Source organism: Galeopterus variegatus, unplaced genomic scaffold (assembly GCF_000696425.1).
Source record: "Galeopterus variegatus unplaced genomic scaffold, G_variegatus-3.0.2 Scaffold852, whole genome shotgun sequence".
Classification (NCBI taxonomy): Eukaryota; Metazoa; Chordata; class Mammalia; order Dermoptera; family Cynocephalidae; genus Galeopterus; species Galeopterus variegatus.
Window position 1 is genome coordinate 47,205 of NW_007726963.1, and position 19,800 is coordinate 67,004.

Here is a 19,800-nt window from a genome sequence, read left to right on the forward strand (position 1 = left end):
TTTTTTTTTTTTTTTTGTCTTTTGTCTTTTTCCATGTCCGGCAACGGATTGCAACCCTCAGTGTTGCCCCCGTACCGGACCGGGGACCGGCAACGGGATTGCAACCCTCGGTGTTGCTCCCGTGCCTCGCTCAGCCAGTGAGCAGGAACCGGTCTGTATGTGGGATCCGAACCCTCAGGCGGGAGCGCCGCCGCGCTTCCCAAGCGGCGCACCATCCAGTGCGCCACCGGGCCGGCCCCTAGTCTCTGCTTCTGTGAGTTCAACATTCTTAGATTCCATTTATAAGTGAGATCATGTGGTGTTTGTTTTTCTGTACCTAGCTTATTTTACTTAACATAATGTCCTCCAGGTTCACCCACATTGTCACAAATTGAGCACTTCAGTTGTACTCCTGCCTCAGGACCTTTGCACTTTCTGTTCCCTCTATCTGGAATACTCTTCTTCCAAATATCCATACGGCTTGCTCCTTCAATTCTCTCAGACTTCTACTCAAATGTCACCTTAATATAGAAGTCCACCCAGATCACACACCTTGGTTCAATATTCCCCTTCCCCCTTACTCTGCTTCATTGTTCCTTTCAGTACTTACTACCATCTAACAAACTATATATTTACTTGTTTATTTAGCTGTGGATATTCTCCCCTGTTGACTGACAATGCCACGAGGGCATGGGTTTTGCCAGTTTTTGCAGTATCCCCTGTGTTAGAACAGTAGCTGACATATAACAGACATTCAATAAATATGTATTGAACAAATGAGTGAATGAATGACTGTAACCACACGATGGAATGACAACTGTATAGAGTGCAATAAATAGCTGACTTAAAAATAAATATACAACCTTTTTTCAGTAGTAATAACCCTTTGGAGTTTCAGAGAATTTCAAAAGAAAACAAACACCAATCTGACATGCTAAATCTCAAGGGGTTTTATTGATGTCATGCTGCCATGCCGGACACCACAGAAATTAGGACACGAACATTTCCAGCCTAGGTCCCACTGCTAGCTTTTTAACAAAATTTACATAAGAAAAAATAACAACAAAAAAAATAATCTTGCTCATTGGACATTTCATAAGCAACATCTATCCTTTAGCCCTTTACTACTACTTTAACTTCCTAGATATATTAGAAGTGTCAGTATGCCATTGTGACTTTTATCATTAAGAAATGTTTCCCTCAGCAACCCCTGGTGACACAGTCCTAAACATTTTACATATATGTATGTGTATAAATTAAATGAGATTAAGTATATAGAATCTCACATATATAATTATATATAAAATCTAATTTAATTTATATAACCTTGTAAGGTGGAAAGTAGTATTAGATTTCCACCATAAGTATGTGGTTTGTTTGTCTGCGTGTTTTTGTTCTTGTTTTTTGATTTGGGGGTTTTTGGCACCTGGCAGGTATGGAGATCCAAACCCTTTACCTTGTTGTTATTAACACCATGCTCTACCAAGTGAGCTAACTGGCCAGCCCAAGAGTTATGTTTTTAATAGATAAAGAAGTACAAGATCATAGAAGCCTCACATTTCCTGTGAGGATAATGACGGAAAATGCCAGAGAGTATCTTTTGTCTAGACTGCTTAAATACAGCATACAGAATAACTCTTTTAATTTAGATTGAAGCCATCTGTCCCACCCATATCTAATCATAAAGAACCAGACAAATACAAGAATGCATAGTATTAATTTCTGGTACTTCTATTTATACAACCCTTAGAGAAGCAAGTTTAAGGGAAATATCTCCTCCGTCATGCAGCATTGCTTCTCTTTTCTCTTTGTCCAAGCTCTACAAGGTTCTCTGATCTACTCCTGGAGGTCCATGATAGTTGCTACCTTGTTCCTTAAGTTCCAAAAGAAGTAAAAATAAATGAGTTGTGAAAATCTTGGAGAAAAACCACACCTTGATGGCCTAACACTTTGGATAAGTCACTAGACTTCTGTCATTTCCATGGAAATTAAAAAAAAAAAAAGCCTGACCACCTATTTCTTAGTGTTGTATTAAAACAAATTTTAAAAGTATAAAAGATTCAATCTATCAATATGTTAAAGAGAAATTCCAAATCAATAGGATTATAAAAACAACGATCTCATTAATCAGTAATTTAAACCAGCAGTTAGTTGAAAATACGCCAGATCTTAGGGACACACTTATAGTAGGTAGATTTCCTGTCATATCAGCAACAGCTGTGCATTTGACAAAATCACCAAAATCCAATTTATGAGTATTATGGCATATGTGATGGTCCACCCATTTTCTCAATCCACAGGGAGAGTGTTGTAGGTACCACGTTTTCCCTCCCACCCTAAATAAAAATATGCAGTACGCACCTTATTAGAACTACAGCTAGCCACGAGGGTTTGCCCATGAACTAGGAATGCCTGTTTGTGTCTCCTTCCATTTTGCAGTGGAAACATGTATGCAACATCATACAGCACGCTGTTGCCCCCTCAGTGAAAACATATGAAATGGAGATATCCATGGCAAGTCTTCCAGAAAAGGAACAGAAGTGCTTTTATCTATTCTAAACCCCTATGCCTCTGCCACTGGTCCATCACCACTGCTAATATGAGAATTCTCTTTCTTCTTCATGTTTAGATGTTAAGACTCTAAAAGAATCTATCATCAGTCTTTCTAAACTCCATAACCCAGCTAGGAATTTTCCATGCTAATATGCATCACTTGCTGCTTCCAATCACAGTGTCAGTTCTAAAATTCATTCCAGACTCCTTAACACTTCTAAGCACTAACACATCATTTAGTCCTAAACCCCTCCCAACAGGCTCATTCTGCTGGACCAATTTTATAGGCAGGAAAGTAACTGGGAACCTGGCCTTGAATTCTGTGATGAATGATACAACAGCCAAGCTGGAGAAACAGCCTTGGAAGCCCTGAATCCCCATCCCCTATCAAATGCCTCTGAAGAACCCTAGATCGTCCTCTGTCAAATTATTTATAGGTGACAAAAAATATTTCTAATTATATCCATTCACAGCCAGAGTCAGTGAATATTATGCAAAGAGATTGCCAAAAAAGGATTTGCCAAATAGGTCCCCAGCTAGGACAGCTGAGGTGGCTGCTGTGTTTGCAGAATGGTCTCTATAAAAGTGGAGCTGAAATGCCTCTGTCCCATCCTTCCTCAAAATTCTTAAAGGTATGTATACATGGAAGAACATTTGGCTAGTTTTACACTCCTGCTGATATGATTTTTTATTTAAGGGCAATGGCTACTATTTCCCAAATTTCAATTTTTCTTTCCAACGTTCCTAAGGATGATATTGTACGCAATGGAGTTACTAGCATTTTGTGATTAGATTTTTTTTAAAAGACTTGCATGTCCTCTTTGTTTTTTCTTTCAACAGCAGTGTCTGCTTTGAGACTGCCACCTTCTTCATCTGGTAACACAAGAGGTAAGAGTAATTTATTATTACACCCTAAAGAACAAAGACATCTCTATATTGCTGCATCTTAATAAGCTACCATTTTATATCCTAGTTTAGAACTGAGAATAAGATACAAGGAGCAGCTGTGCTTTAAAAATGGCTTCTCATAATATTTTGACTTTTTAGGTCATTGAACTGAACAAAATTTAATGAAACTCCTCTTTCACATGTTGTTAGAACTTCAGAGAGATGCAACAATCACATGTAATATTTAATGTGAACTACTACTACTCCAACTTAACTAATAAGGACCTATGAGAGAGACCACATGGTAAAATCAATGATGTGTTGACCTGGAAGTCAAAATTTCTAGGTGTCAATCCAGGATTTTCACTGATTCTAGTTGCCTGGGTCAAGCCAGTTAGCTTTTGCGTACTTAGAAATACAGTGTGTTGCAGTGGAATTAGCCCTGCATCTGAATTTAGGAGAACAGGGCTCATGGCCCAGCACCGCCACTTAGCACCTCTGTGACACTGAATGACCCTTTACCTTTCAGGGCTTAGTTTCTTCATCAGTAAAATGAGGAGGCTGGGTTCCAGATGACTGCTTAATGTCCTTCCAGCTTTGCTGTCTAGGATCTATATAAGGGATTTCCAAGGACCACTCCACAGAATCAAAACATTTAATGGACCTCCCCCAACTATATGTATTGAGAGATGTACTTTTAGTATTATGTAAAGAATATACATAATGATAAAAACCTACTATACCTTCAACGATTATTTTGAACAAGTTTCTATTTAATGCAGCAGCTATATTCATTTAGAAAAGAACAGAAAACATACTGTTTATGAGGAAATGCTGCTTGTTTGAACTTAAGGCAATTATCGCTGTGTGGGTGGATTCACGGACCTCCTCCAACAAACCTGAGTTGCTTGGGGGCTTGTGACCCACGACTTGGGAAACTACTGATCTGAGACATGAGATGTGGTTGTCCTTGTGTTGCTGGTGTTGGCAAACAAGACACTGCTTCGCACAAGCCATCTGTCTTCCCACTCCACAGAGTCACCTTCTTTTATTCTGGTCACTAATCCTGACTTTGTCATCAGGACAACAGGACTTATTTTATATTCTCATAATTAATTTATCAATGGGGAAAAATGTTAAGCTCATTTGGGCTTGAAACTTTATATTGACTATAATTTCAGAAGAAATATTTAGAAGACTGGTATTTTTAAAAAGAAAGTGGGAGGGAAAGAGACAGATACATAAACTTAAAACAATAAGAATCAGATTTTTTAAAAAAAACTGTTATGCTGAAATCCAGTGAAAAACAAAGAGAAACATACACTAAAAATGTACAATCACTATGGAATTTTATCAAAAATTTAGATGTTTTTTTTAAGAACATTTTAAAGTTATTTTTTGTTTAGATAACACTACTGACTTTCACACAATTTTAAAACTGATAAAAGAGACTTAATTTTGACTTAGAACAAAATCATTTGTTAGATTTTCAGCTTTCAATTGTACTTATTTTTCCCTTTACTTTTCTAATACCTGTCAGTCAACTATGAGTTTATTTGTGCTTATTAGGTATTTTCAACCTGGACTTACGTCCTGAAAGAACAGATGTACACTTTCACATCCAATTTTAATAATTTTTACATCCAATTTTAAGGAAAATTTGCCCAAACATTTGAATTTGTAAAATAGGTTCATTTAGATTATAAAGCCATGGGAAATAGTTATTTTTATTTCTTTGTTTCATCACAATTTTAAAAAAAAGGGGGGTGGGGTTTGGAAAAAAGGAAATGAAAGAAAAGCAAGCAGAAAAAGAAAAGATTCTGAACACACCTGGAGCATCACAAACTTTGATGATTGAATTAATTCTTCCCAATTTCTCAGTTAAGGTTTAAAACAGAGAGGATGGAATGAAGGCTTGAAATGTCACCAGAATTAAGCTACCAACATAGGGCTTTCAAATCAATGAGCTGATCTCTCAGCACCTTGACATAGCACACAGGAAGGTTCCCTAAAGGCAGGGGTGACAAAACAAGCACGGAAAATACAGCACATCAGAGTGAAATCAACAGGACAGTTCTCCACCCCAACCCCAAGTTACCGTCTGGCTTGTTTCTTCCTCTAGGTACATCAATAACCCGCAGCCATGAGTTCCGATGCCGACATGGCCGTTTTTGGGGAGGCTGCTCCTTACCTCCGAAAGTCTGAAAAGGAGCGAATTGAAGCTCAGAACAAGCCTTTTGATGCCAAGAATTCTGTCTTTGTGGTGGATGCTAAGGAGTCCTATGTGAAAGCAACAGTGCAAAGCAGGGAAGCGGGGAAGGTGACAGTCAAGACTGAAGCCGGAGCTGTAAGTAAAAAAAAAAACAAACAGGGGGTATATAATTGATTCTATCTACAACTTAGTTCGATATCCACTGGCTCCTTCTTTTGTTACTTAACAGACTGTCACAGTCAAGGATGATCAAGTCTTCTCCATGAACCCTCCCAAATATGACAAGATCGAGGACATGGCCATGATGACTCACCTGCACGAGCCTGCTGTGCTGTATAACCTCAAAGAGCGCTATGCAGCCTGGATGATCTACGTGAGTGCTCCTTTCACATTATTTTCACTAGCTCCACGTACTTACTGTGTTAGCTTAACAAATTAAGGACTTTATCTCCAGATTTTGCTATTGCAATATTCTCTTAAGACCAATCGTTTGATTAGTGTTGTAGATTCTGATGTATTTGAAAATGTACATGTGGAAAGCTATCTGATCAACTGAATTGGTTGGAAAACTGAAGCATTTCGTGCAGCAGATGACAGAGGGAGGCAACAAATAAATAAAATAATTAAGCCTTAGGGGAACTAACACAGAATGCAAGTCCCTCTCCCTTGCCCTTAGAGTTGTATTTCCATGGTAGATTAATGAGGTGATTGCTGATTGAGCAGCCCTATCCTTTCCCACAGACCTACTCAGGCCTCTTCTGTGTCACCGTCAACCCCTACAAGTGGCTGCCAGTGTACAACCCCGAGGTGGTGACGGCCTACCGAGGCAAAAAGCGCCAGGAGGCCCCACCCCACATCTTCTCCATCTCTGACAACGCCTATCAGTTCATGCTGACTGGTGAGTCCATAATTACAGTTTCTGTAGCAATTTGTAAAATATTTGTATACTAAATAACATAGAACACATAGGACCAGGTCAAGCATAACATTTCATGTTCATGCTAATAGCCATAATAAGATTAGGGAAATATATTTAGAATAAAATGTACCAATCCCCAAAATACAAGAAATTTTACTTTGATTTCTACGCAAAACCAAAATTAAATAATTTTAATTCCAGCTCAAAATTAACCGAATTTAGACATCAACTCTGCATTTTAATTATAGCTAATACATCATCTCTCCTAAAAAGTAAGGTTTGAAATCTCATAGTGACAAGTTATCACAAGCACTATACAAAACTTTGGATTGGACACTAATCACATGACAGAATTTTGAACTGTAAAACCAGGTGTCTGAATGGGACACAAAGCTATTATTCACATGATATTGACAGAATATTCTCATAGATAAAATGGTGAAATAACAGAATTCATATTCCATCACATTAAAGGTAACAGGAGTGTAACACAGCGATTAATTAGCACATCTTTTGCTACTTATTTTTTTTAAATATTGTGAAAAGCAAAGCACAAATTTCTATAGTTATTTTTTTGTGAGTGCAGAGTTTTAAAAGACAATTTCGAGTTTACAAGCACTGTGTTAATCTATGTGCTAAGTGTGCTTTTTCTAAAACATTATCTTCGGTTTCTCTTTCACAGATCGGGAGAACCAGTCAATCCTGATTACGTATGTAGATTTCATGCCTTCTTTCTGTTGAATTTTGATCATTTCAGTGGTTACTACTGCTTTAGATTCTGACTTTTTCTTCTGTTTGAACCTGATAGCGGAGAATCTGGTGCAGGGAAGACTGTGAACACGAAGCGTGTCATCCAGTACTTTGCAACAATTGCAATTACTGGAGAGAAGAAAAAAGAGGAAGCTTCTCCTGGCAAAATGCAGGTGGGTATGATATTCATATGAGAAGGAAAGAAATAATAGAATTCTTAAAATTTGATGATGGTACTTCAAAACCACAGCAACCAATTGCATGTGATACGAGGATCTGGAAAATAACTCTCGGAAGGGCTTATGAGAAAGAGATGGATAGGCAATGTAATGGCAACTTTAATAGGCAAAAGTTCTCACAACCATTTATTAGGAGTGAAAAGTGGGCCTGAGAGATACGGAAGTAAAGGCCACATCACTGCAGTGTCCCACTCCCCCATGGTACGCCTTTTCACTCACTTTAGAAAGCCTTATGCAAAGTTACAGAATACTGCGAAGGGGCAAAGCGGAAGGGAAGGAGGTCATTGGGAAGTGATTTTAGTAGACTACAACTCATCTTTTCTAGAGGTTCTTTATCTATCTTACTCATTTCTTTTAAGGGGACCCTGGAAGATCAAATCATCAGTGCCAATCCCCTTCTGGAGGCCTTTGGCAACGCCAAGACCGTGAGGAATGACAACTCTTCTCGCTTTGTAAGTCTCTTGGTCTTCCTTTTTGTTTGGGAATCGGCACTGACAGTCGGTCTGTACAGAGTCAATATCTTTTCCATTTATTTGGTCCATAGCTAAAGAAACGGTTTCTGCCCTTTTATGTACAATAAGCCCTCTTTTGCCTTTTTCAGGGTAAATTTATCAGGATACATTTTGGTGCCACAGGCAAACTGGCTTCTGCAGATATTGAAACATGTAAGTTAATAAATATTAGTGACTGATAATTTTTTCTTTGGGGGTGCATATTGGAAAATATTGTTCTTATCTATGGCATGTGAAATTTTCAAATGTTTAATTTTTCACTGGGCCTTTTCTTAAGTGCTTAATCTGACTTTCCAGATCTGCTAGAGAAGTCCCGAGTTACTTTCCAGCTAAAGGCTGAAAGAAGTTACCACATATTTTATCAAATTATGTCCAATAAGAAGCCAGAGCTTATTGGTAAGAAGCATCTTTGATTTATTTCTACCAAGGAAGAATAACAGCCCTTAGTCTAAGAAGTCCCTCTAAAATGTTTTTGATGACCGATGTAACTCTGTCTACATATTGTTCCTTTCTGTGTGTCCAGAAATGCTTCTGATCACCACCAACCCATACGACTTTGCCTTTGTCAGTCAAGGTGAAATTACTGTGCCTAGCATTGATGACCAGGAAGAGTTGATGGCCACAGATGTAAGTAATAGCTACAAAGTAGGAAAAAGCAAATTCATTTTCCAGTATACAACACTCTTCTATTAGAGGGGAAAGCATTAGCAGAAAGACTATAAATAGGTAATATTATCTTTTAGGTTATCTTACTGCTGGAAAAAGGCACAGGACATTTCAATGTCTTCTGCCTACACGTGTTAGTAAGTTTTAAATGCCTGTAATAAATGTGAGGTCTTTGACATTCCTTGGCTAATTTTTGGCCAATGTTTGTACTCCAATATTGATGTTTCTCCTCTATTTTATGTCAGACCCTACACCCATGAATCTGAGAAAGAGCCACAATATATTTACATTTTTAAATAACAGAACATGAAATTCCCACAGTTCCTCTAAAGTCAGATGTAAACACAAACTCTGTTTAGAATGAACCTCTGTGGGCTAATGGTATAGCCCTCTCCTCCCTATGTAGCATTAGAAGAAATGGGTTGACTACCTCAAAAACACTCTTTTTGTGACTCCATGAGCCTTTACTTTTGAAACTACAGATTCTTCCCCTCACACACACCCCACCACCTCTTTTTTAAAGGATTATTAATTTTTGGCTTATTTCCTTTATATATAAACTTTATACATATTTCATGTTTTCTTTTTAATTTCTGAATAAACTTCTTTGATTATTTTTAACTTTAATATCAGTAGGAATATTCCAACATTCCCAAGATAGGGTTGAAAGCTGCTTACAAAAGTATTTTTTCTTTTAAAATACTATTTTCAAGAAGTTGATAATCTATTTGTGTGCCTTTATATATAAGCATTTATTCTCTATAACTTTTTATGTACATATGTCCAAAATTGATAAAGACCCCTAGTCTAAAATGTTTAAAAAAATGTAGCAGTCTTTCTCTAGGATTTCTGTAATAGTCTAAATTCTGTAAATAGGTAGAGTCAGTGAACTGGAACTAGGAGGCAATAATCTGGGGAAAGAGTCTTAGGAGATAAGAGTGGTAAACAAGCATACTTTTTCTACCTTCTCTGATGCCTGCCCCCATTTATAAGTCTTTTCAAAGCCTAGCATGGGCAATTAAGAAGGCAATCAAAATCCAGCAGAGAAAAAAGACACAAAAATATTTCACAAAGTGGAAAAAGTTCTTCTTTTCACAAATGTGTCTTCCCGCATGAATAATGAATGAGCAGGTAGCGTTCAGTCTCAGGCATCTCATGGTCAGCTGAGCTGTGGCTTGATATTAGAGAGGAATGTGGAGAAATACCTGGAGCTATTGCTGCTGTCCTCATGTCCTCTTTCCACCTGAATCATTGACGCCCATTAGAGTGCGAAGGTAGACTGTGATCATGTATTAGGCTAGGACAACATAGGAGAAGGAGCCAAGGAGAGATTTGTGAGACTGGAGAAAAGCAGCAAGGACAGCCAAGCCAAGGAGCATGGGCCTGAGGACCGAGGATAGGCTGAGACGGAGAAATGATAAAAGCACTGGTCTTGGCACCAAAAGTCATGAGTCTGAGTCCTGGTTGAGTGAATGTGGGCAAGTCACATAACATCATTATTGTCCATATGACTCAAATGGAAAGACTGATACATATCTCTTGATGTTGCTATGTGGATCAGAGAAGTGAAGGATGTGTGTGCCTTTTGAAAACGGCAAAGTGCTAGTCCAATATAAGGCAAGGCAAGATGAGGAAAAAGTGAGGAGGCAGGCCCCTGTGTCCTGGATTATAATTGAGAGGTAAGTAAATTCAACTCTCTTGACAGAGTGCTGTGGACATCCTGGGTTTCAGCTCTGATGAAAAGGTGGCGATCTACAAGCTCACTGGGGCCGTGATGCATTATGGAAACATGAAATTCAAGCAAAAGCAAAGGGAAGAGCAGGCTGAGCCAGATGGCACTGAAGGTACCACCACACCCTGTTGATATCTTCCATTTGACAGAACCAACACCATGAGCTTTTCAGAGTCAGGGACTGTGTTTTTACCTTCTTTGAACTATCTCATGAGGAGAAAAAATATTAGGGGAAGAAAATGACAAACTGTCTGATGTTTTACATGATTGAGCATATTTGCAGAGATTTGTGATTTCTGCCCATTCCATTTTTCATTGACTTTCTATAAGCTAATATTTTCTATTTGATTAAAACATTTTTTATTCCAGTGAATAATTTGTGTACCCACTGAAAAAAACAGATATCTGAATTTTCCTGTCACTACTCCTCTAGGTTAGGGTTTCTCAAATTATTTTTATCTTTGGTCTACTTTTGCCATATTTTAAATGTCATACAGATATTACATAACAACTAGAGGAGAGGCTTTTGAATGTTTTCACCACAAAGAAATAATTAATGCGTGGTGATTGACACATTAACTACCCTAACTCAATTATTATGCAACATATGTATGTATCAAAATATCAGATTGTACCGCATAAGTATGCACAATATATAAGTTAAAAGAAAAAAGAAAAAAAACACTATGCATACTGGATAATAATAAAAATTATATTACCTCCAAATTGTGTGTGTGTGTGTGTGTGTGTGTGTGTATCACACAGAGCACCATTCCCCAAGCTCCAATTTACCATCACAAGAAATGGCTAAACTTAGTGAAAACAATGGCAATGATTTTGAAGCAATATGAACAAATGAACAGTTTTCACAACATTTGCACATATTACTCTTTGAGCAAAACCATTTTTTTCCATGATCACTCACCTCTTAAATTGTGTAAGCCATGATCAGTTTCAATATTCTCACCTTGTTCATGCAGTTGCTGACAAAGCTGCCTATCTGACAAGTCTGAACTCTGCTGACCTGCTCAAAGCCCTGTGCTACCCCAGGGTCAAGGTCGGCAATGAGTATGTCACCAAAGGCCAGACTGTGCAGCAGGTAAGTGCATGATCTCAATGCATCACACACCTCTCAGGCCTTCATGACATGTCTTTAACAACACCAACAAACATGACTTTATCTGTGAAGGTGTACAATTCGGTGGGTGCTCTGGCCAAAGCCATCTACGAGAAGATGTTCCTGTGGATGGTCACCCGCATCAACCAGCAGCTGGACACCAAGCAGCCCAGGCAGTACTTTATCGGAGTCTTGGACATTGCTGGCTTTGAGATCTTTGATGTAAGTAGTGAATTGACAGAAAATTCACAAGTGCAAATCATCAGTCATTTGATTGATCTTCTAACACCATTCAAAATTATCTTTACAAAATGTACTTTTCAAAAAGCACAACCTATAATTCCTGCTGAAAAGGGTCTTCAAATAAATATAAAAGCTAGTAAATAGGTATAAATAGAAAAAGAGAGAGAATTCTACTCTTTCAAGTCTAGAAGTCTCGAAGAATGATCCTTGAGAGGTTAAAATATTCAAAATCTATTCTGGATCCAAGCAGATGAAACATTTTCTTAAAATTCTTTAAGAAAATATTTGAGTCCACATTTACCAGTATTTTGACTAATATGCATGATTTCATGCAGTTCTTGGAAAGCAAAGTATTTCAGGAGTCAATTCTCCTTTGTTTAGAATTATATCAGAAGTTAAGAAAACAATCTGAAGTTTTATAATTTAATAAACCAAAATGCCTGAAATTCATAAGAAAATATTGGTAGCTGCTCTGTAGATATAAATATTTAAGTTATGAGTAATTTCCTATATTTATCCTTTCCTATAGTTCAACAGCCTGGAGCAGCTGTGCATCAACTTCACCAACGAGAAACTGCAACAGTTTTTCAACCACCATATGTTCGTGCTGGAGCAGGAGGAGTACAAGAAGGAAGGCATCGAGTGGGAGTTCATCGACTTCGGGATGGACCTGGCTGCCTGCATTGAGCTCATTGAGAAGGTTCACATGTGACTTTTCAGGCCTTAAACACAGGAAAATCAAACTTCCCATCTCCCTATGCTTAACTACAATCCTGATTCTCAAAGAACAGGCAGTGGTGATTCATGACACATTTGTGTACACTGACCAGTTGCCAGCTGTGTCACAAGTCATCTGTTATTCATGAATAAAGTACAGTACTTTGTAAAAAAAAATTATAAAACACTCACATTCAGATTCACATTTATCCTTCTAATAACTTCATTCTCCTTCACATTTATTCCTACATGACTTCATGCATATGGGAGAAAGGGATAAAATTATAGCTAGTCCTCTGAGTATTGTAATTAACTCTGGTGTATCCCTGATGGTGTACTGTGCATGCATCCTCCTTCATGTGTAACAAGGCAGGATATGTTAAGATGTCTTAAAGGTTGGAAAGTTAGCCCTTCAACTGTTGCAGTCATTAAGTCTTTCTCTATTCATGATGACTACTGAAAAAAACACCAAACCTCTATCTGACCTTACCTAGAAAATGAGCCCTGAATTGCCCAATACCAAGGGGGGTGGAGCAATAGTTACATCATATCTGGTTATGTTAAAACTCATCATGTGATCATTAAACACTTTCAAAGTGTATTGGGAATTACTTGTGTATCTTGATACCAACAAAGTATACGTGTGGACCCCATCCTAAGCAGTGGGAAGGAGGAAATAAATGCAACTGCCATCTAGGAAAACTTCAAATATGCAGGTCAAAAGTCACAAAAATGTGAAAGATAGAGTGTAAAAACAGACTAGGTTTGCACAATTTGGGAAAAAGATATGTTAATTTGGTGATATAATATCTCTACTATTCATGAAAATTGTACGATCCTCAGGAAAAGCATTTATTTTCTTCTCTAGTATTTCAGTTTCTGGATCATCAAAGTAGTTTTTGGGAGACAATTTGTGAACTTGTGAAATCATCAATGTTGAATTTTTTTTTCAGTCTTTCATATCAAATTTGCCACTGAAAAGAGTCAAATTGCTTAGAAAGCAAAACCAAATTGCCATCACTTAACTCCACAGTAGTGGGGATTATAGCTTACAGTACAAAGAGGTTTAATGATACAACATGAGATGCACTTTTCTCCTGGAAATAGATCATTTTTAGTCATTATACACAATCTTTCTTCTTTTCATACTTTTGTCGTGCCTGGATTTGAGGTGAAGGAAGTTAACTGACAGTAAGGAAGTATTCAGATATATACATTTATGGAATATATAATTGTTTTAAAATAGCACTTCCAGAATTTAATATTATACACTGAACATAAAGTTTGCCAAATGGCACAGATGAACTTTTTTTTATGAGTCTTCCTAGCAAACATATTTCCCATATGCTCTTGATACATGACTGTTTCACATTTCATTAGCAGAGGAGAGTCAACGAAGTAGGATTATATCTGTTTAACTTACCATTCAAAGTATTATCTTGAAACATTGTATTTTCAGGTTTCTACCAACTACATAAACCATTGAAGCCTAATTTTCTGAGGGACTCATTACTGTCACCCCTTTTTTCCTATTCTCAGCCTATGGGCATCTTCTCCATCCTGGAAGAGGAATGCATGTTCCCCAAGGCAACAGATACCTCCTTCAAGAACAAGCTGTATGAACAGCATCTTGGAAAGTCCAACAACTTCCAGAAGCCCAAGCCTGCCAAAGGCAAGGCTGAGGCCCACTTCTCGCTGGTGCACTACGCCGGCACCGTGGACTACAACATCACTGGCTGGCTTGACAAGAACAAGGACCCCCTGAATGAGACCGTGGTTGGGCTGTACCAGAAGTCTGGAATGAAGACGCTGGCTTTCCTCTTCTCTGGGGCACAAACTGCTGAAGCAGGTAATTTTTAATATCATCAATATATTCCAACAGTTGCAAGATAGAAATATACTGTTTATTAGAGACGGATATAGCTCTAGCAAAACCTAACCTGAGAATACTAGCCAATATGAGTCGAATGAAAGGAACTATATTTAATAACTGTGACACAGCCTTACAATTATAGTCTTTCAGAGTTAAAATTGACATATATAGATCATTTAGTCCACAGCCTCATTTTATCAATGAGAAAACAGAGACTTAGACAGGTTAAACAACTAGCTCAGGATCGTACAACTCATTTCTACCATTCTATAATGGTTCCCTCAAGGATCCAGCTAACTTGAAGATAAGGGAATCCTTTGTCAGAGCCCTAGTGCTTGGGAAATTGAAGTTCTGCTCTCTTCAGTGCCCTAAGACCAGATGTGCAAGTAACAACATGGAAATACAGGCAAACAGGAAATAGGACTTCCCTCAGGTGAGCAGAGGCTCACCTACTTAGGACTGACAATGCAACTTTACCTATTCCCTGGGGTACTAAAAGGGCATTGCTACTGTCTCTTGGGCACTTCCTTCAAGGAACAGACATTGCTGATTGGAGCAGAGAAGTCCCACTCCCTACCTACATCTACCCGTTTCACTCACAATCCTCTCCATAGAAATTATTCCCATTGGGCACATTCTATATTTTTTTTTCAGTTTTAAAAAAAGTTTATAATGTACAAAAATAGAAAATAGAAGGACAAGTTGGGAATGTGGAAATTCTAGAGATAATTCCTTGAAAATTCAAATTGAGATATTATTCATTAGAATCAAGCCAGTGTCATGGATCATGATAATTAGGTCCATAAGCATGAATGTATGAAAACAATGCATTTATTAAACCAAATTTTCATATGATTCCACAGGAGAATTTGAATAAGCTGATGACCAACTTGAGGAGCACCCACCCCCACTTTGTACGATGCATCATCCCCAATGAAACTAAAACACCTGGTAAGACATTTCTGATATCCAGACAAGCTCCAGTGTGTCTGCTTTAGACCATGTAATACAGCACATGTATTCTCTTTTAGGGGCCATGGAGCACGAACTTGTCCTGCACCAGCTGAGGTGTAACGGTGTGCTGGAAGGCATCCGCATCTGCAGGAAAGGATTCCCGAGCAGAATCCTTTATGCAGACTTCAAACAAAGGTTTGAGTCTCATTATTTTTCCCTTTCACTATGTTAGTCTACATCAAAATTGCTACATAATTCAAACATTTTTAACTATTCTTTGAAAAATGAAATGCAGTTATTTGAAATGTTATTATAAAAGAAAGAAGGTTAAGTTTATATTATCATAAGTTTTTCATCATATCTTCCCAATTTTCACTTAAAACACTTTTTGATTTTCTTAATGGCATTTTGTTTCCCAAAACTTAATCTGTCATCTTTTCAATGACAGCTACCAAGTGTCCTACTACCTTTTCCTTTTTCAATAAAGAAAAACCACATTTTTATGTTCTTTTTATACTGACAGATACAAGATTCTAAATGCAAGTGCTATCCCAGAGGGTCAGTTCATTGATAGCAAGAAGGCTTCTGAGAAACTGCTAGGGTCTATAGACATTGACCACACCCAGTACAAATTCGGTCATACCAAGGTACCACCAGCCCAAATCTCTATCTATCACAATTTCATTACTTTTGGGCTTTCTCCTGAGAAGAAATAACATATTTAACTTGTTCTTTGGTGAGGTTTTCTTTAAAGCTGGCCTGTTGGGAACTCTAGAGGAGATGAGAGATGAAAAGCTGGCTCAACTCATCACACGCACTCAAGCCGTATGCAGAGGGTACCTGATGAGGGTGGAGTTCAAGAAGATGATGGAGAGGAGGTGAGGTACCAAGCACAGGTCTTCCTTCTCCATGCTTTCACAATCTGGTACAGTCATTATTTCTGTTGAGTAATGGTCACTTTCCACATTCTTCTTCGTTTGCATTTTTTTCTTCTCCTCCAGGGAGTCCATCTTCTGCATCCAGTACAATGTTCGTGCTTTCATGAATGTGAAGCACTGGCCCTGGATGAAGCTGTATTTCAAGATAAAGCCACTTCTCAAGAGTGCGGAAACAGAAAAGGAGATGGCTACCATGAAGGAAGATTTTGAGAAGACCAAAGAAGAACTGGCTAAATCAGAGGCAAAAAGGAAAGAACTGGAAGAGAAGATGGTAGCTCTGATGCAAGAGAAAAATGACTTACAACTCCAAGTTCAAGCTGTGAGTATCACACATTGCACAGTTAAGCCACATCTTATTTTCCAATGACTGCCCTACTGGACATGAGAATGTTTTTTAATTTAAGGTATTAAAATAAATGGTTTTCACTCAAACATTGCTTGTGATTATTTGCCTTTCAAAAATACTAAGACTCAGACTTGAAGAAGCAGTAGATGCGAAGTCACATATTATGCTACATATGTAAATATGTGCATACATACACAATTCGGTCATCAGTGAGCAAAGTCATAAAATATCCCCATTTTCCTGTCTTTATGAAACTTTCTCTTAGATTAGACTCTTCTCTCTTCAGTGAATATTTTTGTGCATAAAATAGAAGTAATGTTGTTTCTACCAGGGCAGGAAAAAGGTTAAATTAATCCCCCCTTAAATGTGAGAAAACTGAGTCCTAGAATGAATGTGACTTTTTCAAAGTAGCAAAAGTTAATAAGTTGTGGATTTTTACCAAAAGGCTAGTTTTTCTGATTTGACACTTCACACATATATATCTGGAAGAAATCTGTTAGTAGACTTAATCAGTAGATAGAAATCATTAACATTTTGTCCATTTGATTTTTAAAAGGTGGCAAGTTAATTGGCATATGTGTTATATATCTGGAAGAAATCTGTTAGTAGACTTAATCAGTAGATGGAAATCATTAACATTTTGTCCATTTGATTTTTAAAAGGTGGCAAGTTAATTGGCATATGTGTTGACCCAACTGGTAGAGTCACTGAAGTTTCCATCTTTTAATAAATTATTGTGCATTTGCAGATATAACTTAGACAAATGAAAATGTTTAATTTCCCCCTTTAGGAAGCAGATGGCTTAGCTGATGCAGAGGAAAGATGTGATCAGTTGATTAAAACCAAAATCCAACTTGAGGCAAAAATCAAAGAGGTGACTGAGAGAGCTGAGGATGAGGAAGAGATCAATGCTGAGCTGACAGCCAAGAAGAGGAAACTAGAGGATGAATGTTCAGAACTGAAGAAAGACATTGATGACCTTGAGCTGACACTGGCCAAAGTCGAAAAGGAGAAGCATGCCACAGAGAACAAGGTACAAATCAGTATCCATTTTAGAGTATTTATAAGCACAAACTTGCTACTGAAGTATTTTAATTGATAATTTAATCTTAAACATATTAAGTATGAAAGAAAAACACTGTGATAATTGTCATCTGTTCAGTCTTCACCATCTCTATCAATTTACCTTGACCTTTAGCTCAGATTTTTTTCAGCCATGTAGGCCCAGGTTAGCTTCTGGTTTCTATTTTCCATCTCTGGCTGACATTGTGTTTTTCATCAAGACAACAGGATGTCATTCACATTCCTGTTGTCTGCTCAAATCTAAAGGTGAAAAACCTCACAGAAGAGATGGCAGGCCTGGATGAAACCATCGCTAAGCTGACCAAAGAGAAGAAAGCCCTCCAAGAGGCCCACCAGCAGACCCTGGATGACCTGCAGGCAGAAGAGGACAAAGTCAACACCCTGACCAAAGCTAAGATCAAGCTAGAACAGCAAGTGGATGATGTAAGTCTAGCATTATCAAGGAAATTATTTTCTTCTAAAGAAAACTAAGCATTCCTTCTGACTCAACATTATTTATATTTAGCTTGAAGGGTCCTTGGAGCAAGAAAAGAAACTTCGCATGGACCTAGAAAGGGCTAAGAGGAAACTTGAGGGTGACTTGAAGTTGGCCCAAGAGTCCATAATGGACATTGAAAATGAGAAACAGCAACTTGATGAGAAGCTCAAAAAGTAAGTTTGGAAGGATTGCTTATGGATTTGCTTCCAGTGTTGAATATGGACTAAATTGTTGTCTTTTGCTACTTTCCTAAAAGGAAAGAATTTGAAATGAGCAATCTGCAAAGCAAGATTGAAGATGAACAGGCACTTGGCATCCAACTGCAGAAGAAGATCAAAGAATTGCAAGTAGGTACATGATTTCCATCAGTCTGGCTCAAAGAGGCACAGTTATAACACAAAGAAGCTGAGTTTGTGCTTGTTGCCCTTCCCAGGCCCGCATTGAGGAGCTGGAGGAGGAAATCGAGGCAGAGCGGGCCTCCAGGGCCAAAGCAGAGAAGCAGCGCTCTGACCTCTCCCGGGAACTGGAGGAGATCAGCGAGCGGCTGGAAGAAGCCGGTGGGGCCACTTCAGCCCAGATTGAGATGAACAAGAAGCGGGAGGCTGAGTTCCAGAAAATGCGCAGGGACCTGGAGGAGGCCACCCTGCAGCACGAAGCCACGGCTGCCTAATTCAGCTATAACCTGCTTGCTGTATGTCATTGTAGCTGATATGTGTGTTAAAAAGTTCTCCAAAATATTAATTCATGGCACATGGAAAAAAAGTGGATAATGATATCTTTGACTTTCTGATTTAATGCAAATGGTACATTATTGACTTGTAAAACATCTACTACTTACTTCCTTAACACCAGTAGAATACGGAATTTCAATTATACATAGAAAAGAAGATTGGTAAGAGAATTGACTATTAGCTAACATTCTGCTCTTCTAAAAGGAAAGAGTTTGAAATGAGCAATCTGCAAAGCAAGATTGATGACGAACAGGCCCTGGGGATGCAGTTGCAGAAGAAGATCAAAGAGTTACAAGTAAGTCATAACCTCCATGTTTTGGACATTCCAGGAAACAAAACCTGCCATAAATTCACATTAATGTTGACATATCACGCCCAGGCCCGCATCGAGGAGCTGGAGGAGGAAATCGAGGCAGAGAGGGCCTCCAGGGCCAAAGCAGAGAAGCAGCGCTCTGACCTCTCCCGGGAACTGGAGGAGATCAGCGAGCGGCTGGAAGAAGCCGGTGGGGCCACTTCAGCCCAGACTGAGATGAACAAGAAGCGGGAGGCTGAGTTCCAGAAAATGCGCAGGGACCTGGAGGAGGCCACCCTGCAGCACGAAGCCACGGCTGCCACCCTGAGGAAGAAGCACGCGGACAGTGTGGCCGAGCTCGGGGAGCAGATTGACAACCTGCAGAGGGTCAAGCAGAAGCTGGAGAAGGAGAAGAGTGAGATGAAGATGGAGATCGATGACCTTGCTAGTAACGTGGAGACTGTCTCCAAAGCCAAGGTTTTTTTCATCTTTATTTGCAGCAATTCAAAATGACCAAGTTTATATATAACTATATATAGCTGAATTGCACAAACATTAGATATTATCTGAGGTTTAAA

General features: G+C 38.5%; 2 protein-coding genes across 2 annotated transcripts in view; both read left to right on the forward strand.

The window, feature by feature from the left end:
* LOC103590657 (myosin-4) overlaps positions 1-19,800 on the forward strand; it is a 46,642-nt gene that overhangs the window by 21,342 nt on the left and 5,500 nt on the right. The gene's annotated exons all lie outside the window — the stretch shown is intronic.
* On the forward strand, positions 5,564-18,869 carry LOC103590660 (myosin-4-like). Its single transcript, XM_008572950.1, is given in 24 exon segments — positions 5,564-5,767; positions 5,862-6,005; positions 6,374-6,530; positions 7,234-7,261; positions 7,360-7,474; positions 7,900-7,992; positions 8,142-8,205; positions 8,350-8,448; positions 8,576-8,679; positions 10,424-10,562; positions 11,431-11,549; positions 11,640-11,789; positions 12,340-12,510; positions 14,067-14,376; positions 15,166-15,351; positions 15,432-15,549; positions 15,878-16,001; positions 16,096-16,232; positions 16,356-16,611; positions 17,429-17,671; positions 17,968-18,144; positions 18,227-18,372; positions 18,456-18,546; positions 18,633-18,869. Coding segments are annotated over 24 exon segments (3,612 nt in total).